We start from the raw sequence: 22,731 nt of genomic DNA on the forward strand, positions 1-22,731 counted from the left end.
ATATTTCCAGTTTGGGAACAGCCTCAGTTAAATGCAAAAATTACTTTAAATATTGACTAAATGATTACTGCTAAAGATACATCATTAAGCTTAAAATAAACATCTCCACCTGTTATACAGTGGATTACTCCCACAATTGTAATTTTGGCTTTTTAGATGAAGACTGAGACATTTTTGTAATTCACTGAATTGCTTTCATTTTGTAATTTACCACTATTTCCCGGTTATATCAACAAAAGGAAATTACATTTGCAGATTGAAATACACACAAAGTTTACTCTTGCCGTTTTCCAAATTGCTTCTCAAATCTTAGAATTTGGAGTGGAAGCTCCTTATTAAAGAAATGCGCAAAAAAACAGAAACTTGGTTTTATAATTTATTTTTCATGTCTTGCAAGACATGACAAGACAAGAGATTTCTTCAGAAAACTAGATGCCAGTCAAACATTGGCCTTCAGTTGAAACGGCCCTGTAGCTCCTGTCCTGCAGCAGATCTCAGTAAAATTATTACTTGGCCCTTTTACTTGTCACTGCCCCCCACCCCATATCCATCCCCAAGCATGGCCTGCCACTGGTTACCAATCTAAATTTAAACTACAGCAGGGCCAACTGCTCCTCCAGCCACTCTGGGCCCCTGTTATTTTTCTCTCTGCCGAGATGAACTTTTCTGTCAGAGCTCCTTGGGCTGGAGGGGAGGTCTGTGGCTCTGTGTGAGGGAGACAGAGTCAGGAGGAGAAGGGAGACGAGGGGCGGGGGAACCCACTAGCTCGGCGTCTGGGGATCAGAGGCCCGATGAGAGGAGGGAGGAAAGCTGCGCCTGTGTTGTGGATTTTACGCTGAGAGCTCATACGTTTTTCTGGAATTGGGAGTTGGTGTCAGATTGAGGCCTCAGGATGGCTTCCAACGCAGGAGGCGACAAGTCGGTTATCATGAACGAGGAAGAGCTGAAGAGGAAGCAGAGGGAGAAGCTGAAAAAGCTCCAGGCCACAGGAGGAAACCCTCGCCCTGCAAGAACCCTTTTCCTCTTCTCCCTTAAAAATCCCTTCCGCAAGGCCTGCACCAACATTGTAGAGTGGAAGTATCCTTTATAAACTTCATTCACATGTACACACATGCATTCCTACCTACAGAATTTCTGCTGAGCAGTGACTTATGTTTCATCTGTGACAAAATTACTGAAGTCTTATTTGAAATCTGATTAAACCTTCACTGAAGTATAAACATATTAGTTTGGTTCTACGGATTGTTTCTGTGTTTGTTGTTGAGCTGGAGCTCTGTCTGGGAGTGTTGGAGGGAAGTATTGATGGCCTTTTCATCTTTTAGGTCTTAAATAGTTAGGAAATATGGATTAAATGCAGAAGAATTTCTCAAAGCATCTGTTTGTTGATGAAACTAAGGCATGAATTTTCCTGTGGTAACCCTGTTTTGTTTATTTATTATAACATATTTTTCTAAATCAGAATGGATGAGTTTCATTGACCACATGTACCCAGGGGCTTTAAAAATACATAAATAGTGACACCCTTTCAGCTTAAATACACAAATTGAATCTATAAAACTGAATATTATGAGGAAAGTTGCAATTATATATTTAACGTTTTGTAAAGTTTTAAAATGATTTTCTGTCTAACCCTAAGGAATAATAGCAGCAGGAAACACTCATTTTCGCTGTTCTAGTGTAGCGCTTAGTACCATAAAGAGCAACATTACTAGTAATCAAATCACATGAATATCTTACAGTTCAAGTGAGCAAAATTTCCCTGATGAGTGGGCCATGTTTAAATGGTTTGTCATATTCTGGGGTCCTGCAGCTGTCCCTCATCATCACAGCGACATGATGCTGACCTGGCAGGGGAATTCTTTTAGAGAGCCCCCTACAGGTGAGAATGGGGAAGTGGAGCAGACAGGATTACATTAGGAGTGTTGTCTGTTACCCTGAGGGTGATTTTAGGGATGATGTTTCAGACAGGATTTAAGTTGATGCTTTTCATTTTTATAATACGAAAGGTTTTTGCACTTTTGAAATCATTTTCACTTAGAATCTCTCACACATCCAAAATGTTTTACATCTGTTCATATGTAATGTTATGAACTTGACTTTTTCCGTCCAGAACGTTTGAGATCATCATCTTATTGACCATCTTTGCGAACTGTGTGGCTTTAGCAGTGTTCCTGCCCATGCCTGAAGAGGATAGCAATAACACCAACATACGTTTGGTAAGTGCGAGTAATGGCCCTCTCTGACGTACATGAAAGCCAACAGCCCAAAGAAAACCGGTCATATTCAGTCCTGTTTATGCAAACGTCCATAATAACTCCTCCTTCAAGCAGTGATCAGAAAATATAAATAGTCATGTTCACTTGCTGAGTGCTGTGATGCCTAAAAGTTGACAAAGCCTGCTCTTTAATAGCTGAGGGTTTCAGCTGCTCACTTGTGTGATTAGAAAGCCATTTTTAAATCCCCTCAAACATAACTTAGTGCTTATATAGGATTCCTATTTAAGCAGTCTGGCACACGTTGATAACTTTTCTGTTGTGGTGAGGAACTCTTAAGGTGTTAAATGTCATCATTTTCTAACCAAGACTCTTCAAGGACACAAACCTAAGGATTATGATGTCACATCATTGAAAAAATAAGCAAAAAAAGGTCAAAGGTTACTTAATTTTTTTAGCTTAATATGATGTGGAATATTCAGTGAGAGGTGTTCTAAGGACACAGAAAGACCATGAATTTTTAGTGTTCATCCTTTTTAGTGGTGCAGACAAAAAGGATGGACTTAAACTCCAGACCTCAAGGACCGGTTTCCTATATGTTTTCCAACTAACCTGTCATCGAACCTCCTTATTGGCTAAACACACCTGATTCAGGTAGTCAGCAGCAGACGAGACAGGATTTCTTAAAAACCAGCTAGATGCTGGCCCTCAAGTCCTGGAGACGAAGACCCCTGGCAAAGCATCACAAATAAAACTCAATGTTGTAACTTTAACATTGGTTTCTTTACTTTGAAATGCTAAGGACGCATTGGAGTAAATTGTAAAATATTTTAAAGCTTCAATGAAAATCAGTGGGGAACATTTGTGATCTTTGACTATTTTTGTGGCCATATTTGTTAATTAATCAAAGAGGGGTTCAATATCAAGGAAGACATAACCCCAAACTAGTAATAAAAAAATAACATTTATATACATTTCAGTTATTCTGAGATAACAGGCTATGGACAGATGAAATTAAAACTTGTATTGATATAAAAAAACTGCTTTTATTTTAACCCTGAAGAAACCGTGGAGTCAAATTTGGTTGCTGTTTTTTTTTCTTTTTGATTTTGTTATATATTTATTATACTTTTTGGTTAATAACTGCTACCCAAATCGGACAAACAAACAAAAAATGTAAAGTTAACTTTAAAAGCCCAGAAGAAAACAGTTTTTTGGGTTTTGCAGAGTCGATATTTTGATATTTGTCAATACGGATTGCTTGAACCAATCACCATTCTGCATTTGCTTACAGCAAAGACTGTTCTGCATAATTCGATTTTATAGATGTTTAGCGGAACTTTTCTTGTGACTTTGACTCATTCAAACATGTTCAAAATATTTATGTTAGTGCCTGCTCCTATCCAAATGACTAGTAGAATGCAACGATTCACTTTTCCCACACTGCAAAAACATGCCCTCTAGAAATGAGTCAAAAACTCTTACCCTATTGGCAGATTTTCTTTAAATAAGAAAAAGAATCTGTCAAATAGGTAAGAAAAATTGCCTTACCTAGAATTACTATTGTAAGAAGAGAATTCTCGTCATTAAGACATGTTTTCTCTAACTAAGATTATTTTTGCTATTGAAAAACTTTCACGATAAGATTATTTTTCTTGCAAGACAGGAAATAACACAGTTTTTCTTGAAACAAAGGTATTTTTATTATGATTCAGTTTTTGCAGTGCATAACTCAGTTCAAACCTTTACACATGTTTGTTTGACACTTTCAACATAAACATACTGCTTTGCAGTAGGGAGGCAACGATTCACTTTCCCCTCGATTCGATTTTATGGTGTAACATACGGTTTGGTTTTTATACCGAGAATTGTGGCGCACAAAGAAACGCACGTTTTTACTTCTGTTTGTGTGACCTGGTTGTGGGACAAGGCTGTGACTTTAATGCGAGAGCGTCTAATGAAAGCTCTGGTGGAACCCATGGCACACACTAATGAGTCAGATGCAAAAGAAAAGAAAAGAAAAAAAGTCACTTTCAGTTATAGTAGATGTACTTAAGAATGGGATTTAACCACAAGATTACCAATTGATTGAGAAATGGTATGTAATGTAAAGTTTTTTTAGGAAGACCAAAACAAAACCCTACTTTTAGAAAAGCAAGTTACTGAAACTTTGACAACACTGTTGTCAAAGGATCCAGCAAATTCTGATTATGGGATTTTACTAAATGCATGCGGGATACATCCTGTTACATTTTCTCTGTCACTGCTGTAAAGGAAATCGTTTGTATTTCTGTCTTTGTCTGCCAAGAAAGTCCAGAATAATAAGATATCAGCTGATGTATTTTGTTCTAAATAAAAACCATAAACACATTAAGACATTTCTTTTTACTGTAACCCCGCCCCCCAAAGCTTTCTTACACACATTACAGGACATTCCTTCGAAGGGAAAATGAAAGAAGAGAGGGTTCACTCCTCTGTTGCTGTCAGATGTAGGTCAGCCAAGGCGGTATCAGTAGCATTGGTGTGACAAGGCCTGTTTACAGAAAGGCTGAGATGGGTCATAAGCTGACAGATGCTTGCTTTTTTTCAGTAATTTTACAGCCGTATTGGCTTACAGACTGAGTGAATTGGATTTACCGTCAGGGTGCAGATGGATTCTCTAAATGGGTCAAAGTTTTAGACCTGATTGGTTTTCAACGTGTTGGAAACAGCATTTCATGTACAGAATTTGCAGTAATCCTTTTCTTTTCAATATTGTCTGACTTTTTGCTTTCTTTCTTTTTTTTATTTTACCTCTAAAAAAGGAATGGAAACATCTGTTTGTTATCTTGTGAAGTTGATGATTGGAGGAATGGTTGCTTCACGTATCACCACTGAATTTAATCCATTTATAGGCTTTAAGTAAATACAATATGTGTGGACATGTAATATGTGTTAGATTTTATTTATTTCATTTAGTACAACCGATCATCTAATTTCCTGTTGAACATCAGAACTGTAACTCAGGAGAACATAGTTCTGATTTCTTTCAGGATAATAAATTCACATATTGTTTAAATTTAAGTAAAGACTGAAAATAATACAAACAGATGATGCTTGACCAGAGGGGGAAAAAGGAAATTTGAGAGTTGAATGTAAGAACTTTTTCATTAAAATTGAAATGCTCGATATGTCCTGCGGCAGGAGAGTCTGGAGTATATCTTCTTGATCATCTTTACTTTGGAGTGCTTCTTGAAGATTGTGGCGTATGGGCTCGTGTTCCACGAAGGGGCCTATTTACGGAACTGTTGGAACATATTGGACTTCGTCATCGTCTTCATGGGGTAAGCTGAGCTCTGAGCTGCAGCTAGAGGACTCTAATGCCAAAGAGCAGAGCCACTTTTTGAAATTTAAAAAAAAAAAGTGGATTCTGAGAGTGCCAGCTTTAAAACTTCCCTTCTTTTTGTCTTTTGTGCTTGCTTGTTCACTTGGGCAGCTTGTTCACCTTTGCTTTGGATACCATCAATATGATCGCAGGAGTACCAACAGAGAAGGGTGGAGGATTTGACATGAAGGCTCTAAGAGCCTTCAGGGTGCTGAGGCCCCTTCGCCTTGTCTCTGGAGTCCCCAGTAAGACCTTGCACTCCTTTTCCCAAAAACTGGCCCTGCTTTTTTTGTACTATCTAAACCATATGGATGTTCTTTGCAATCAAAGCTTACTGAGATTTACATTTAATTTAAATAACCCCTTTTCAAGGCCTACAGGTGGTCATGAACTCCATCCTCAAAGCCACACTGCCTTTGGTGCACATTGCCCTGCTGGTCTTTTTGTTGGTCACCATCTATGCCATCATGGGGCTGGAGCTCTTTAAGTGCAAAATGCACAAGACCTGCTACTACACAGGCACAAGTAAGTATAGAAGAACTTCCCTCAACATGCTCACTCTGGTCCTGTTTTCAGTGTTTGTTGTTTTCTTTTGTGCACAGACATCTATGCCACAGCGGAAGGGGAGCTGCCTGCTCCGTGCGCTCAGGCTGGTAACGGACGCCGCTGCTCCATCAACGGCTCAGAGTGTCGCCCTGGATGGGAGGGTCCCAACAATGGTATCACCCACTTTGATAACATTGGTTTTGCAATGCTGACTGTGTACCAGTGTATCACCATGGAGGGATGGACCAAGGTCCTCTACTGGGTTAGTACAGGTTTTTACTAGTGTTCGGTTTGATGTGAGTCGTGAGCTCCTGGCTGATGTTCTTAAATATCTTCTCAGGTTAATGATGCCATAGGAAATGAATGGCCATGGGTGTATTTTGTTCCTCTCATTCTTGTTGGTTCCTTCTTCGTGCTCAATCTCGTTCTGGGCGTGCTCAGCGGGTAAGACTGCTGTTATTTTTTTCTTAACTGTTCTGATCTGTGGGTTGTCCAGTCAAACAAATGAATCATGCTTTTTTACCACTCGATTCCACTCAGAGAGTTCACTAAAGAGCGAGAGAAAGCCAGGTCAAGAGGAGAGTTCCAGAAACTGCGGGAGCGACAGCAGCTGGACGAGGACCTCCATGGATACATGGAATGGATCACCCATGCTGAAGTCCTGGATGCAGACAGGGAGGGCAAAGGTCAGATCTGTAGGCAAACAGCAGCACCCTTGTTGCTAATGCAAACACTGCATCAGATTAAAAACGGTTGTCTTGGTCTTTCAGGTCTCCTACCTTTGACCAACGGAGACTCTGAAACAGACAGCCTGTATGATTTGGAGGGCAAAAGTCGCATCATCTACTACTAGTGAGTCCTCTGTTCTGTGATCATACACAAGTTAGAATACAAAATCAATTAGATTCTTGTTTCCCCCTTTTTTTTAACAACGCTCCAGTTCAGAACCAAGGTTATATTAGATAAAAACACCAAAAACATCAAACAAAACATTTTTCTATGTAATATTTCTAATCCAGTTCAATCCAGATAATTCAAATAATGACCGATTATCTCACTTATATACTAATGTCTTGTATGAGTGACCAACCGATTACATTGAAGGAATTTTGATGGAGTCCCTGTAATCAGCTAACAAAAGGAGACAGTAGAGATATAAAAAAATCCTAGTTTGGAAAATTACAAAGGCTGTCCTTCAGTGAAACAAAGGTCAGTAGGGCAACAATCTGCAAAGGAAATAAGTTAGTCATTGCAGCAGTTAGGAATAAGGAAGTGCGTGAATACAAAGTCACTGAACATCTGTTAGAAATTAAAAGACATATGTTAATACCAAATGTAGCATATTTGACAAACTTACGTCTGGTATTAGGCAGAGAAGATAAATTATTCATTGCAGCAGTGAGAGGATAGAAGCAGATGATACCAAATCCCTGTTTGGATTATCTGTTATTGGACAATTGATATGTTAGTTACTTCAACAACAATAACAACACAGAATTAGAACAGAAAAACTTAAAGTCATTGATGTCTTTTAAAGACAGAAGTAATGTGTGCATCACTGGGAGAGCAGGAATATTATAGACCAACTCAAAAAAAGCCCCACAATGAGCTGCTTTTTTTCTGTGTTTAGCCGCCTGGCCCGTCGTTGGAATCGTTTTTTCAGGATGAAATGTCTGGTGTATGTGAAGACGAAGGGCTTTTACTGGCTGGTGATGTTCCTCGTCTTCCTCAACACTCTGACTATTGCCACAGAGTATCATCATCAACCTAAATCTCTTACTACTCTGCAAGGTTGGTGTTTGGACTACCGGACACCTTTTTCCCTTTTCATCTCCTCCCATCTCAGTTTCATGTTGTTCTTGTCCTCTTTCATCCCAACAGATGTGGCCAGTCGTGGACTGCTGGTGCTTTTTGTCCTTGAGATGTCTGTAAAGTTGTATGCTCTCGGACCAAGAGCATACTTCATGTCCTTGTTTAATCGCTTTGACTTCTTTGTGGTGCTGTGCGGCATCCTGGAGATGATCATGCTGTCTGCAGGAGCAGTAGCTCCGCTCGGTTTCTCTGTCCTCAGGTGCATACGGCTCCTAAGGATCCTCAAAGTTACTAAGTAAGTCGAACTCTTTGACATTTTAGCAGAAGTTGAACATGTTCAGACTCCTCTACAGTTTTCCCTTTATACTTTGATGTGTTAATATGTAACATCTGTTTACAATTTTTAGGTACTGGACTTCTCTGAGCAATTTTGTGGCCTCTCTTCTCAACTCTGTCCGCTCCATCGCCTCCCTTCTCCTCCTCCTCTTTCTCTTTATTGTCATCTTCTCCCTTCTGGGAATGCAGGTGTTTGGAGGGAAATTCAACTTTGATCACAACCGACCCGCTCGCAGTAACTTTGACAACTTCCCTCAGGCACTGATCAGTGTATTTCAGGTGAGGAAGACTGACAGTGTTTTGACATTGAACACTATTTTGTTGGTTTTAAAGTCCCCACTCCAAAAATCTTTTTTATCTATTGTTGAAGTGTTCTCAGTGGTCTTTTAATTATGGTTTTGCACATTTTTGCCAAAATTTAAAAAGCTGTATCGTTTTCTAGGACGTTGTCTGCAGAGCAGCAGTAGTTCATTAGAAATTCGCCTCTGAGTTGAGGGATGGTCTGTTGGTGTGAAGAAACTCCGCCCCCCTTCCCCTCCCTGTTTTCTGAGAGTTCGGAGCAGGGAGCTTGTGGCCCGCCCATTATATTTTCTACATCACAAATAAGCTCTTTATCAAATGGCAATTTTTTCATTTGCTCCTGATTCCCAATTATTTGAATAAAGAAATAATAAGAAAAACAAATTAGAGCTTAGTTGTCTTCATATATATGTGTCCTTCATGAGAAAAATGCCACAAGGACATGTTAAAAACACCAAAAACATTAATTTCACTGGAGTAGATCTTTTAGATAGAGTTTAATGTCAAAAGTCATTTTAGTTTGCAAATGTTTTTTAATATGTAATTTTCCCTCAGATTCTGACTGGAGAAGAATGGACCATCATTATGAACAATGGTATTATGGCTTACGGAGGGCCTGTCATACCTGGCATCCTGGTTTCCATTTTTTTCATCATCCTTTTCGTCTGTGGAAATTGTATCCTGAGAATTAGTCATAAATCTCTTTTCAAACTTAAAAATGATAAGCATGGCAGCTTTTTTGATGGCCACGGTTCTAATTTTCCTGAACTCAGTGTAACCAGATATCCTCCTGAATGTCTTCTTGGCCATCGCCGTTGACAACCTGGCAGAGGCTGAGAGTCTGACTTCAGCTCAGAAGGAAAAGGCAGAAGAGAAGATGAAGAAGAAGCTGCTGAGGTGGTTAAACAATTAAAACACAAGTTAAAGGAAGAGTTATGTTTTTGCATTGGCAAATTTCATTTATTTTTGGGATTTACACCCAGGTCCAAAATGCCAGAGAAGACGGACGAAGAAAGAGAAAGGATTGCTAAGAAACTGGCAGAACAGAGGGCCAAGTTGGAGGGCATGCCCACCACCGCCAAGGTTGGTGTTGGGTGATGTTGTAAAACATACAGTGGTATGAAAAAGTTTGGGCACCCCTGATAATTTTCAAGATTTTTCTTCACAAATCATTGGTTGTTTGGATCATCAATTTCAATTAAATATATAATATAGCAGACAAAACACAGTGATATTTGAGAAAGCAAATGAAGTTTATTATGGAAGCGATTCTGTAGCATAATTAAAAATAAAAGTCAAAACCAGAAATGCTTTTTCATTTTCAAAATGAACTTTTGACTCAAAATTAAAATGAAAAACAATCCGCTAAAATGCTTTTTCAGTTTCTTCTTCGACATTGATTATTCTGTCACTTAATTAAAACGATAAAGAAAATGGTATTTGACATTTCATTTTCAAAAAGTTCTCTGGTAAATGTGTAGCAAAATTCATTTAGAAATGTCTAATTTGACAATTAAAATGGATTAACAGTAATGCTTTTTCATTTTCAAAATGTAACTCCATCAAATGACTCAAAATTAAAATGAAAAAGCAATCCACCAAAATGCTTTTTCATTTTAAACTTTAATTCCGCTTATTCTGTGTCATAATTAAAAACGAAAATACAAAGAGGGGATTGCATTTTCATTTTAACATCCACCCTGCGAACATTGTCGCAAATATTCAATTCGAAAAAGCATTTCCAGCGAGGAGGCAGGGCGATGACGTCACTGATTTCTCCGTCTGTCCGGCTGCTAAGAGACACAGAGATGCTTGGAGCAGTGGAGCTTTGTGTTAGCAGCAGAGGAGACGGCTTTGTGATGGTTGTAAAAGGAAAAAGCATTTTGAAGGAATGCCTTTTCATTTTAACTTTGGGTCAAAAAATGCAGCGTCATTTTGAAAATGAAAAAGCATTTCTGGTTTTGACTTTTATTTTTAATTATGCTACAGAATCGCTTCCATACTCAAAACAGCTGTCAGATTTCATCATCATAGTTTAGGTGAAGGATCCAAAAAGCTTGCTTAGAGATTTCAGCTCTCAATTTCCACTGTGAGGAATATAGTGAGAAAATGGAAGTTCAGGCACAGTTCAAGCAAAGGCCCGGAGTTGCCGGCCCAGAAAAATCTCAGATAGGCAGAGGCGAAGGTTGGTGAGAACAATCAAACTCAACCCACAGACCAGCTCCAAAGACCTACAACGTGATCTGGCCGCAGACGGTGTCACTGTGCATCGGTCAACCATTCAGCGCACTTTGCACAAGGAGATGCTGTATGGAAGAGTAATGCGGAAGAAGCCTTTTCTGCGCACATGCCATAAACAGAGTCGCTTGAGGTATGCTAAAGCACATTTGGATAAGCCAGCTTCATTTTGGAATAAGGTGCTGTGGACTGATGAAACTAAAATGAAGTTATTTGGACATAACAAGGGGCGGTATGCTTGGCAAACAGAGAACACAGCATTCCAAGACAAACACTTACTATCCACAGTCAAATTTGGTGGCGGTTCCATCATGCTTTGGGGCTGTGTGGCCAGTGCAGGTACTGGAAATCTTGTCAAAGTTGAAGGTCGCATGGATTCCAGTCAGTATCAGCAGGTTCTTACAAACAATGTTCAAGAATCAATGACAAAGTTGAAGTTGCGCCGGGGCTGGATACTTCAACAAGACAATGACCCTAAACACTGCTCTAATTCTACAAAGACATTCATGCAGAGGAACAAGTACAATGTTCTGGAATGGCCATCTCAGTCCCCAGACCTGAATATTATTGAAAATCTGTGGTGTGATTTAAAGCGGGCGGTCCAAAATACCTTCAACCAGAATCCAGGCCCTTATTGAAAGTTATAGGAAGCGATTGGAGGCTGTCATTTCTGCAAAAGGAGGATCTACTAAATATTGATGGCATGTCTCTGTTGGGGTGCCCAAATTTACGCACCTGCCTATTTTTGTTTAAGTAATTAAAACACAGTTTCTTTAAATCCAATAAACTTCATTTCACTTCTCAAGTATCACTGTGTTCATCTGCTATATGATATATTTCACTGAAATTAATGATCCAAACAACCAATGATTTATGAAGAAAAATTTTGAAAATTATCAGGGGTGCCCAAACTTTCTCATACCACTGTAGATTGTGCTAAAGGATTATAACTTTATACTGTTTTTTGTTTTCAGCTTAAAGTCGATGAATTTGAGTCCAATGTCAATGAAGTGAAAGATCCATTTCCACCTGATGATTTTCCAGGTAAACCAGTTCATTTGTCTTCCTCTTCATTTATTGTTTTAATGTTGCTGACAGGTAAAAATCAGGGCAGTTGATCTCAACCAGCTCCTTGGGTTGTGTGCTGAGAATTTTAAAGCTGTTTTTAAGTCCATTGAGTGACAACCATCATAATTCGTACAGTCTGAAAATCCTCTCCCCAATCTTTGATTTAGTGTTTTATTCAATGCAAGTTGAAGTGCTGGTATTGTTCTGCAGTCTGTTTTTCTGCTTTTTAGGTGATGATGAGGAGGAAGAACCTGCAATCCCCCTAAGCCCTCGGCCTCGACCAATGGCAGACCTGCAGCTGAAGGAAGAAGCGGTTCCATTACCTGAAGCCAGTTCGTTTTATATTTTTGGCCCTCAGAACAAGTAAGATAATAAAAGAAGTGTTTCAAAGATAAAGATGTGTAAATTCTGTCTAGCTCATGTCTGTACTTTGCAATCCAGGTTCCGTAAACTGTGCTACAAGATCATCAACGCTTCGTCCTTCACCAACTTGATTCTACTTTTCATCCTGCTGTCCTCCATATCGCTGGCAGCTGAGGACCCCATCGATCCAAGGTCCTACAGAAACGAGGTGGAAGCCGAGTCAGACTCAGCATGTTGGACAACAATGGATGCAAGAGGCTGAGCTCTGAACTTAACCTAGTTTTTGTTCTTTTTTTTAAAGATCTTGGCTTATGCTGACATTGTTTTCACAACCATGTTTACCATTGAGATTGTGCTCAAGGTAAGGTCAACAAGCAACAACAACTATTTTGAGATCAGTTGTTTTGTGTCGTCTCTTTTTGTTGCTACTCAGTTTTCATTTTTAAAATAAAAAAATAAACAGTTCAGCGAATCCTGCAGTTTTAACCTTAGAGGAATGAATATCACCGGTATTACAATATAACATGTTTATTTATAGAGATTTAGTTTTACTAATATACGGAGTTAGTATTTTATTGACTTTGTGTGTTTGGTTGAACAAATCTAAATTTCACACAAAAGAAAAGGCAGGTAGTAGTAATAGTGGTAGTGATTAAATAAAGATGAAACTATCCAAATGTTTCTGGTTTATTCTTTATCTAACAAACCGAATGACAAAAGCAGACCTAAAATTATATATAAAGTGTAACTTTATTTTATTGTGTCACGGACAGATGACGGTGTACGGCGCTTTCATGCATGAAGGCTCGTTCTGTCGTAATTCTTTCAACATCCTGGATCTGATTGTGGTCACAGTGTCGCTCCTGTCCATGGGAATGGAGTGAGTTTCAGGATCACACAAGACACTGTTGTCACTTTTCACTGAAATACATGTTTTTATTTTTTATTTTTAAAACACACATGTATGATTATTGCTTTTACTATGTACTGCCTGCAGGTCCAGTGCAATTTCTGTGGTCAAGATTCTCAGGGTGCTGAGAGTGCTGAGACCTCTCAGAGCCATCAACCGAGCCAAAGGACTGAAGGTACAAGACATGCATCGACTGTCCTGCTCAAAAAAATTATGTATACAGGCAATCAGTAAGATACTTAAACTGGAAATTTTGCATAGAACTCCACCTTGTATGTAGGTGGCTGATAAATGAATACATCTATAATAACTTTCATGCATTCATGAACAAATGTCAGTATTCTATTTCTGTAGAACTGACTAAAACCTCAGTCTGATTTAACCCCCCCCCCCCCCCCCCCCCCTGTCCTTTTGCGTAACAATTGACAGCTCCTGCAGCAGCAGTCGCTTATTATTTTACAGTCTGGCACTAGTCAGAACTGCAGCAGTTACAAAACATTCACTGTACCAGTTAATAATATATCTCACGCTTAAAGTTGGCCTTGATTTACTGGAAGCAGAACAAAACTTTGTTTGCTGTCATCACACATTAAAGAATGTATATAAAACACCTGAAGGGTCTGATCAATAATCAATCATTCAACTTTAGTCTTCTTCTGCTGCTGTTTTGGGCTGATATCTGATCTGCTTTAAATAGGTTTTTACAGGTAATACATGCAAAGTAAAAGAAAAAATAGAATACCCTAAAGTTACAAAAAAAGTGGGAGGAAAATCAAAGCTGGGGAGCATAAATAAAGAATCAAAGAACATCTGAATATCCCTTTTAGTTCACATTTGGTACTGGTGTTCTTAGATCACAGTCTTGCTCCATGGCTTAGTCTTTCCCAAACTTTAGTTTTGCGTTCTGAAGTAGTTTATTAGAAAAATTGTCAGCCAATCCAAGGACTGCAAAACCCAAACCATCAACCAACCACCGCCATGCACAGTGAAATGAAATGCTGTGTTTCTCCAAAGGTCATTGAATAAAAAGCATTGTAGTTTTGCTCAATAAACTTTAGAAACTTTATGATATAGGCATTTTTTCTGGCAACTTAAATTAAAAAAATGATTTGTAATATTCATATCATATTTGACTAATTATTTGAGTCTTATCAGATTCTGGTTTTCAAACAGCAAAATCTAAATGCTTCCAAAACCAGACCAACGCTTGGGGTCAAGCAGTGCTGAAAAGATCGTTCTGAACACGAGTAATGGGAAAGAACGGCTGATGAATAATGAACAAATAAAACTTTTACACACTTTTACAATGATATTTTAAAAATACTCTTGTCTTCTTTCAAAGATTTTTCATTTATTTTTGGGCCCTTATAACAGAAAGAAAATACTTTTAAAGCGTTTGACTGTTCCATTTCTCAGTACTTATCGCTGTTCTCTTTTCCACAGCATGTTGTCCAGTGTGTGTTTGTGGCCATTAAAACAATTGGAAACATTGTGCTGGTCACCATGCTGCTCAACTTTATCTTTGCCTGCATAGGAGTACAGCTCTTTAAGGTAGTTTTCTTTGTATATGGTCATTGATCTTAAACCCAAATAAAGAAAATGACATGAATCCTCTCCTTCACAGGGCAAATTCTACAGCTGCACTGACCCATCCAAAATGACTGCAGAAGATTGTCAGTAAGTCAGTCACCCTTCCACATCTCCCTCCTCAAAAAGAAACGTTTTGCTGCTAATGTGTGTTTGGATTTACAGAGGATACTTCATAAAGCCCATGGAGAACTCCCTTAAAGACACGGTGTTGGCTAAAAGGGAATGGATCAATAGTGACTTTAACTTTGACAACGTGCTTAACGGGATGCTGGCTCTGTTCACAGTATCCACCTTTGAAGGATGGCCAAAGTGAGCTCAAAGAATATTTATGTAATTTTGTTTACTTCCTCATTGGAGTCGGAGCTAGTTTTTCATCCCTGATCTTTCCTCTCGTCAACTTTTGTTTTCAGACTCTTATACAGAGCCATTGATTCATCTGAAGAAGACTTTGGTCCAGTCTACAACAACCGCGTTGACGTGTCTATTTTCTTCATCATCTATATCATCCTCATAGCCTTCTTCATGATGAACATATTCGTGGGCTTCGTCATCGTCACCTTCCAGGAGCAGGGCGAGCAGGAGTACAAAAACTGTGAGCTGGACAAAAATCAGGTACTAAAAAGCAGGACTCAAGTTATGGTTGGGGTCCTTGTCCTTTTTCTTTTAACACACACCTCCTGCCTGTGTCTCATGCCTCCTCTCAGCGTCAGTGTGTGCAGTATGCTCTAAAGGCTCGCCCTCTGAGGTGCTACATCCCTAAGAATCCCAACCAGTATCGCGTGTGGTACATTGTAACGTCCTGCTACTTTGAGTACCTGATGTTCTTCCTAATTATGCTGAACACGTTGTGTCTGGGTATGCAGGTATGTAAATCACAGCCCAAGAACATACACATTTTATAGTGAGTCAGACTGGAATTTTATCCTTAGATGATTTATTTTTAGAAAGCTTTGAAATTTACTTCAGCGGGAAAACTCCAAGGTTGATGAATGTTTAGAACAATTTATTTCCTTGGAAAAAAAAAAACTTTAAATAAAAAATTCAGTTTAAAATCCTCATATGTCATTTTTGCTCAATAGAATACGGTAACTGAAAGCGATGAATTCTATTTTTTTTTTCACATGCTAAGGATTTGTAATTTTTTTAATAAAAAAATGCATTTTCTGCTTAAAACCTTTTCTCCAACAGCACTGCAATCAGTCAGACCACGTTACCAAGCTATCAGACACTCTGAACTTGATCTTCACGGTGCTCTTCACAGTGGAGATGATACTCAAGCTTATGGCCTTCAAAGCTAAGGTAGATGCTCTGTTGCTCTTTGTCCTAATGCATCTATCCACTACTTCATCTATCTTTTTCACAAGTCTGATCGCACTATTCTATTGTGCAGGGCTACTTTGGAGACCCATGGAACGTGTTTGACTTCATTATTGTCATTGGTAGCGTTGTTGATGTCATCCTTAGTGAAGTTGATGTAAGTACATTTATTAAACACAAGACTTTTTATTTTTTTATTAGATTGTAGTCATTGTTAAGGATCTGTATGACGTCAAAATTGGATTTGTTTAGACAAAAATAGTGAGAATAGAGTCAGTAATGTGAAAAAATTAGAACACCTTATGAAAGCCTGTATATTTGGATAAATTTATACACATTTAATATGAATTTGAACATCAATGATTCAAGTGATATAACCTGATATTTCGTTTTTTTAGTAATGTAATGGTAATGTAATTTCAAAAGAATGTAATGTCTGCTTATGTTTAAATTTAAACCAATCACAGTTTAGACACATTTAAGGGATTGATAGATGTCAGAAAAAAGTCTCTCAATGACGTGATTTCAGCTGAAGGAGCAAAAGTAGCTAATAGGAGGCAGGAGGTCCTAACTATGACCTCCATTAAATGTGAACTTTTGTACAGATCTTTTTTCTGTAAGTTCAATTTTAGTTTTAGTTCTATTAGCATCACATTTACTTTCTTTTTTTTTTTTTTTTCAAAATAAGATTGAACATTTTTTAAGACACAGCTGATTATTTACTGAGGGTCTCCTAATTTTTTTACATGAATGTATTTGCCTCAATCCTCCACTCCACCACATTCTGCCTGGCCCTTCACTTCCATCACAAAATGTCTCATTAATCTCAATGAATTTTTTATTACTTATATTTATTGTATGAGGATGATATCAGGTAGGAACGTTTTTTCTCATTGTTTTTTTTTGTTTTTTTTTTACCACTGCTACACTGCATTGCTGTGCTTCACCCACAGGCTCAAATGTGTCACAGTTTCTCCATTCAAAACATCTGTAGTTTAAAAACAGATACTCTTTTTTTTTTTGCATTTATTTCCTCACCAATCTCATTGTCTTTCATGCACCTCACTCCTCATGTGTCTATCCTCCACAGACTGCCCTGGCCTCCAGTGGAGGACTGTACTGTCTCCATGGCTGTGCAGTAAATATCTGCTCTGCTGCATGAGCCTTGCTGTGTGAACGCTCTGTTCTCCTCTGAAACATAGACCTGTACTAAGTCCAGTGCTGCTCGTCCTGTTGATGAAAGCAGTCGTGCTTCTACAGTTTTTAGACTGTAGAGTATGAAAACTTACTGTTTGAATAAAAACAAAGTTCACCTCTAAACACAATTATCCTTGTAATGGCCACACCGACTAAAAAATTAATATTCTAGCAGCAACATGTGCATTTTGTTTATTTGGCATGGGTGACAAAACACAACAGGTCAGCTTGTTAAAATAATACAATTGCTGGAATAACCTGTATTTGAACATTGTGATGATGGTCACATCTGAATCCAGTTAAAGTCGTTAGTACAATAAATGTAAGTAAAGTAACTGACTTTTTCTTTTTGTAGGAGACAGATCCAATGCAAGAAATTGCGGTAAGTTCAAATTCTACAAACCTTTGAGATCTGCTGCATTTCAACGTTGAAGACCATTTCGGTTCTTATGGTTTTGCTGACAGGCGTCTGAAAATGCCTCAGTTTCCATCACATTCTTCCGACTCTTTCGTGTCATGCGTCTGGTGAAGCTGCTGAACCGTTCAGAGGGCATTCGTAATCTTCTGTGGACCTTCATCAAGTCTTTCCAGGTCCTCACACTAATCATGACTTTAATCCTTTTTAGTTTTAATTGTAAGTTGTTTTTCTGACAAAAGTGTTTTTTTTTTATCAACAGGCTCTTCCTCATGTAGCTCTGCTCATCATAATGCTATTCTTCATCTACGCTGTCATTGGGATGCAGGTGCAGTGAACTTCAGACTGTTTAAATTCTGCTAAGGTGATTGGCCAAATGATTTAATTCTTTCATCTCTCAGATCTTTGGAAAGGTCGCTTTAGTGGATGGCACCCAAATCAACCGCAACAACAACTTCCAGACATTCCCACAGGCTGTGCTGATGTTATTCCGGTGAGTATCTTAACCAGGATTTAAAGAATAGAGGAGCACCTAAAGAAATGTAGTCTGACTGTACAACATGCTTTTATTTGTCCAGATGTGCCACTGGAGAAGCTTGGCAGGAGGTAATGATGGCCTCAATGTATGGCAAGAAATGTGACCCCAAGTCTGACTTCCTGCCAGGAGAAGAGTACACCTGCGGGTCCAACTTCGCTGTCTTTTACTTCCTCAGCTTTTACTGCATCTGTGCCTTCCTGGTAAGAAACATCCGTCTGCTAAAAAAAGACTATGAAGGGATTGGCTTTTGGGGGATTTAAAGTATGCAAATATTTTAAATAATAATTATAAAAATCAGAAAAAAAACGGTACTTATCTGTCTCCAGATCCTCAATCTATTTGTAGCTGTCATCATGGACAACTTTGACTATCTGACACGGGATTGGTCTCTTCTTGGTCCACACCATTTGGATGAGTTTAAGAAGATCTGGGCTGAATATGACCCGGAAGCCACGTGAGCTTAAACCCTTTCAGTCATGACAAACATTTATTGATATTCAAAATTAAGGTGATCTGACGGTGGAAGTCTGTGATCTATCAGAGGTAGAATCAAGCATCTGGACGTTGTAACTCTGTTAAGAAGGATCCAGCCTCCACTGGGTTTTGGAAAGTTCTGTCCTCACCGTGACGCATGCAAGGTACACCACAGAAAGCAAACACCATCCTGTAGTTAGGGCAGAAGATGTGTAACGCTGTGAATTGGTTTGTAGCGCTTGGTTGGTATGAACATGCCGCTCAACAGTGATGGAACTGTGACCTTCAACGCTACCCTGTTTGCTCTGGTCAGGACTGCCCTTAAAATCAAAACAGAAGGTACAGCACACCATACACAATTGGTGTCTTTATGGTTAACGTAATGTTCTTAACTTACCTCTGATTCTTCCACACAGGAAACTTTGAGCAGGCCAATGAGGAGCTTAGAGCTATTATAAAGCAGATCTGGAAACGCACCAGTATGAAGCTGCTGGATCAGGTCATCCCTCCTATAGGAGGTAAGTCTATTACTACAAGAACTGTGAGTCACATTATAACTCAACTAAAGCCCACTGGTGTTGGTATTGTACCCTACAGATGATGAGGTGACTGTGGGGAAGTTCTACTCCACTTTTCTGCTTCAAGACCATTTCCGCAAATTCATGAAGCGTCAGGAGGAGTACTACGGCTACCGTCCATCAAAGAAGAGCGCCTCAGGCCCAGAGATACAGGTGCACTGCATTTTATATTACCTTCATTGTAGCTTTATTCTCTCGCTGTTGCTGCTCTAACATTTCTCTTGTCTTTAAATAGATGTTTAGTGACTTTGTGTTCATCTGCTTTCTGGTGTCTTACTGCTGTAAAAATGACAACAAATGTCTCAGGAACCCTGCGACAGACTGGCGACCTGTCCAGGGTGTCTCCCGCCTTCTCCCATAAGTGGCCGGGATAGTCTCCGGCAGCCCCATGACCCCGAAAGGGACAAACGGAAGAAAATGAATGAATGAATATCTCAGGGATTTTATATTGGTCCCTCTGCTTCCTGTTCTCTTTTTTGCAGCAGTCACTAACCTACTGTGTTCACATTACTACAGATGTTCCTGTGTATTGTGTGTTTGTCTTTTTCTTGTCCTCTTAGACACAAGCTGAATCTTGTTCCGCTGGAGCTTCTTTCCTAAATCTTTCTTTGAGGAGGAGTTTTTCTCTCCTCTGTCGTCTTTTGCTTGCTAATAAGTATGAAAACACAAAAAACCCTTCAATGTTATTTGCTGCTAAATTGTTTAAGCTGATAAAAACAGCAAAATTTTGGGAATGATATGGATAATTATTCATTGTTTTTCAAGCAATTTCAACAATTAAAAAAGGGAAAAAGATTATTAAAAATTCATATAAATGTCAGATAATAATTCATAAATGGATTCGAAAAAATAAAGAAAATGATGGCATATTTTATATAAACATGTATGTATATATATGTGTGTGTGTACGTACATACATAAATAGATATATATGTACGTACATATGTACATATTTAATAATAATATTTAATAATAGCTTAATTAACTGCTTTAAAGGGTGTGGGAAGAAGAATATTTATATGATCCCACCCCTATTATAATCGTAACTAATAAATCTTTGTTGAATAATTCTTGTTCTGAGAAAACCTTGGTTGTGAACTAGTGCCTTTTAAATGAATTAAATTAAATCACATTTTATTATATTTTTTAATTCAGTTTGAGTTTGTGTCTTCTGCCCTCACAATAAACTGTTTATCTTGCTAAATGCTAAACCTGACATGGTTTTCCAGGCCGGCCTGAGGAGTATAGATGAAGAGGCAGCTCCAGAGATGCACAGGACCATTTCAGGAGACCTGCAGGACCAGGAGGAAATGGATCGGGCTCTAGCAGGGGCCGGAGAGGAAGCCATCTTCCAGGTGCAACAGATGCTCCGCAGTGAATGACACCTAACAAACAAAGCATGAACTTCACTAGAAAATTTAAAATATAAGCTCAACATCTGAAACTGCAGACAAACAAAACTGTCCTAAACTTTAATCTGTTCCATAGAAATGATGATTTCTCGACATTTTGGCCTTGCTTTTTCCAGCGCTCACACGGTCTCTTTGGTAACCAAGTGGACTCCTTCTCTGAAGAGCCGGCTAACGCTCAGCAACCTCAGATGACCAGCCAGCGGCCCCTGCAGTTCTCTGAAAGCCAACCCGAGTCTCCTCCAAACTCCTCTGCCTTCCTGACCGACACAGCATTCTTCCCCACAACAGCACCAGGGAGCAACACAAACAACAATGCCTTTGCAGAGTGAGGCCTGACTGCTGACACACTTCAGCCCACTTCATCGCCTGACTTTACATGACGAGTTTGTGTTCTCTACTCATTTGTTCAGATTTAATTTTGAGAGAGAAGGCAGTCCAGAAGAGTTCTACAATCCGTATGAGGATACAGAGCCAGGTGTGACTCAGAAACACGCTGAAACATTATGATCACTTCTATAAAATTGATGTACCGGTAAACATCAGTTTTCTGCTTTTTATTTTTGGACTCCACTCATGAATTTCTTTAATAAAGTCTCACAGAATATTAAGATGTAGATTCTGTAAAGACAAATGGACCTAAAAAGTAAAATGAAACCAAATGTTTGTATAAAGAATCTCTTATTATTTTAAAAATCGTATTCACATTTTTGTTTTCCTTTTTCAGACATTAGACGCTCCTGGAGATTTCCTGTCAGCTCAGACAGAACACAGGTAAACGTACAAAAAACAAACAAAAAAGCAGATTGATTTCTCTATGGAACTAAAATGGCAAACTCATGAGTGTGATTTCGTCGCAGTTTCCTTATGATCACAGCTACGGAGACACCCAGAATCCAAGCTCCAGTACAGCAGCTGATCAACTCTTCCAGGAGGTGAATTTTTTCCCACTTCTGTTTCTTATTTTGACATTTGTGGGAGGAGTTTGAGCTTAATTTACTATTTGAAAAGAAGAAAAAGGTGTGAATCCCAGTGTTGTTTGCCTGCTTTCCCCCAGGTTTTTGTAAAAGGAGGTGCTGACTCCTTGGCCAGAAACCCAAGCTTTGATTCTGTAACAAAGAAAGAGATGGCTGCAGATGAAATGGAAGGGACAGCTCAGGACGTCGTCATGGAACGCTCCAAGAAAAAGAGACGTCCTGTCCCTGCCCCCCCCACAGCACCTGCTGCTGCTGCACAACACACAGGTCCGCCGGATCCGGCTGTTCGGAGAAAGAAACGTCCAATTCCCACAACTGCTTGCCAGAAAAAGTCAGACGCAGATTCTGCAGTTTAGAGGCTGGTTATGTTAGTGTGGTTGAATTGATGACAGTTCTACTCATAACATTACGAAGCTTGATGTCCCATTGCTCGTCTGTATTCGTTAGCCTGGCTCAAGGCTGAAAGACAGATGGACAAACATGGGAGAAGCTCAATAAAGTAGAAATTTGATAAAGCTTCCTTCTGATTTTGAGAGCTTAACTATACCTTTATTCTTGGAGTAAACATTTAGGTTTATTCATTCCACTGAAGAGACAATTATGAGAAAACGGCGTCTTACTGAAGACTCAGGGAGGGAGGCAGGACAGTGAAGAAATGTCTACTTAGAGTGTTTCTACAAAAGTCAGCAACTTGTAATGAGCTGCACTTTGAGGAAAAGTTTTACGATGAATGTGGAAGAAATCTAAGAGGGGACGTGGTGCTTATGTTAGGATGTTTTCAACTTGAAATTTGTTTCCTCTGCAGAAAACTAGTAATTTTTATGTAATATGAGCAAATAAAGTTGTTTATAGTAGCCTGAGAAAAATGTTTTGCACTCATTTCATCTTTGGTACTGAAATGCTGACCAGTTAGCAGGGCTTTTGTCGTTTTTTTCTGTCTGCCACTGTGCCCGTTTGGCTGGAAATACTGCTAGCTTTGAGCAGTTCCTCCTAATAAAGGCTCACTTTGTGCCATTTGATGTCACTTTTGCGCTTTCACACGCAAAACATAAAACAAAAAACAAGTTTGTGTGTTCTTTATGAATA

The 22,731-nt window shown here is 39.0% G+C and overlaps 1 protein-coding gene across 1 annotated transcript; it reads left to right on the forward strand.

Moving 5' to 3' along the window:
• The first annotated feature begins 635 nt into the window (after positions 1-635).
• On the forward strand, positions 636-22,511 carry LOC101170269 (dihydropyridine-sensitive L-type skeletal muscle calcium channel subunit alpha-1). The gene is made up of 45 exons (XM_004070697.5): positions 636-1,077; positions 2,111-2,216; positions 5,397-5,536; positions 5,689-5,822; positions 5,950-6,102; positions 6,180-6,385; positions 6,464-6,567; positions 6,664-6,809; positions 6,894-6,975; positions 7,754-7,914; positions 8,005-8,230; positions 8,343-8,550; positions 9,127-9,247; positions 9,354-9,468; positions 9,555-9,654; positions 11,784-11,853; positions 12,108-12,240; positions 12,319-12,448; positions 12,542-12,601; positions 13,014-13,120; positions 13,238-13,325; positions 14,594-14,701; positions 14,775-14,827; positions 14,903-15,049; positions 15,151-15,352; positions 15,445-15,603; positions 15,929-16,039; positions 16,131-16,214; positions 17,148-17,195; positions 17,610-17,636; positions 17,720-17,845; positions 17,932-17,997; positions 18,071-18,162; positions 18,248-18,407; positions 18,534-18,661; positions 18,749-18,845; positions 18,918-19,020; positions 19,098-19,199; positions 19,279-19,412; positions 20,489-20,614; positions 20,788-20,996; positions 21,082-21,146; positions 21,396-21,442; positions 21,529-21,603; positions 21,726-22,511. The coding sequence occupies exons 1-45, from the start codon at positions 893-895 to the stop codon at positions 21,999-22,001; spliced, it is 5,520 nt and encodes a 1,839-aa protein (XP_004070745.1). The 5' UTR covers positions 636-892; the 3' UTR covers positions 22,002-22,511.
• Positions 22,512-22,731: the final 220 nt, after the last annotated feature.

This window comes from Oryzias latipes, chromosome 7 (genome assembly GCF_053564925.1).
Source record: "Oryzias latipes strain Hd-rR chromosome 7, Olatipes_Hd-rR_3.1".
NCBI classification, from domain to species: Eukaryota; Metazoa; Chordata; class Actinopteri; order Beloniformes; family Adrianichthyidae; genus Oryzias; species Oryzias latipes.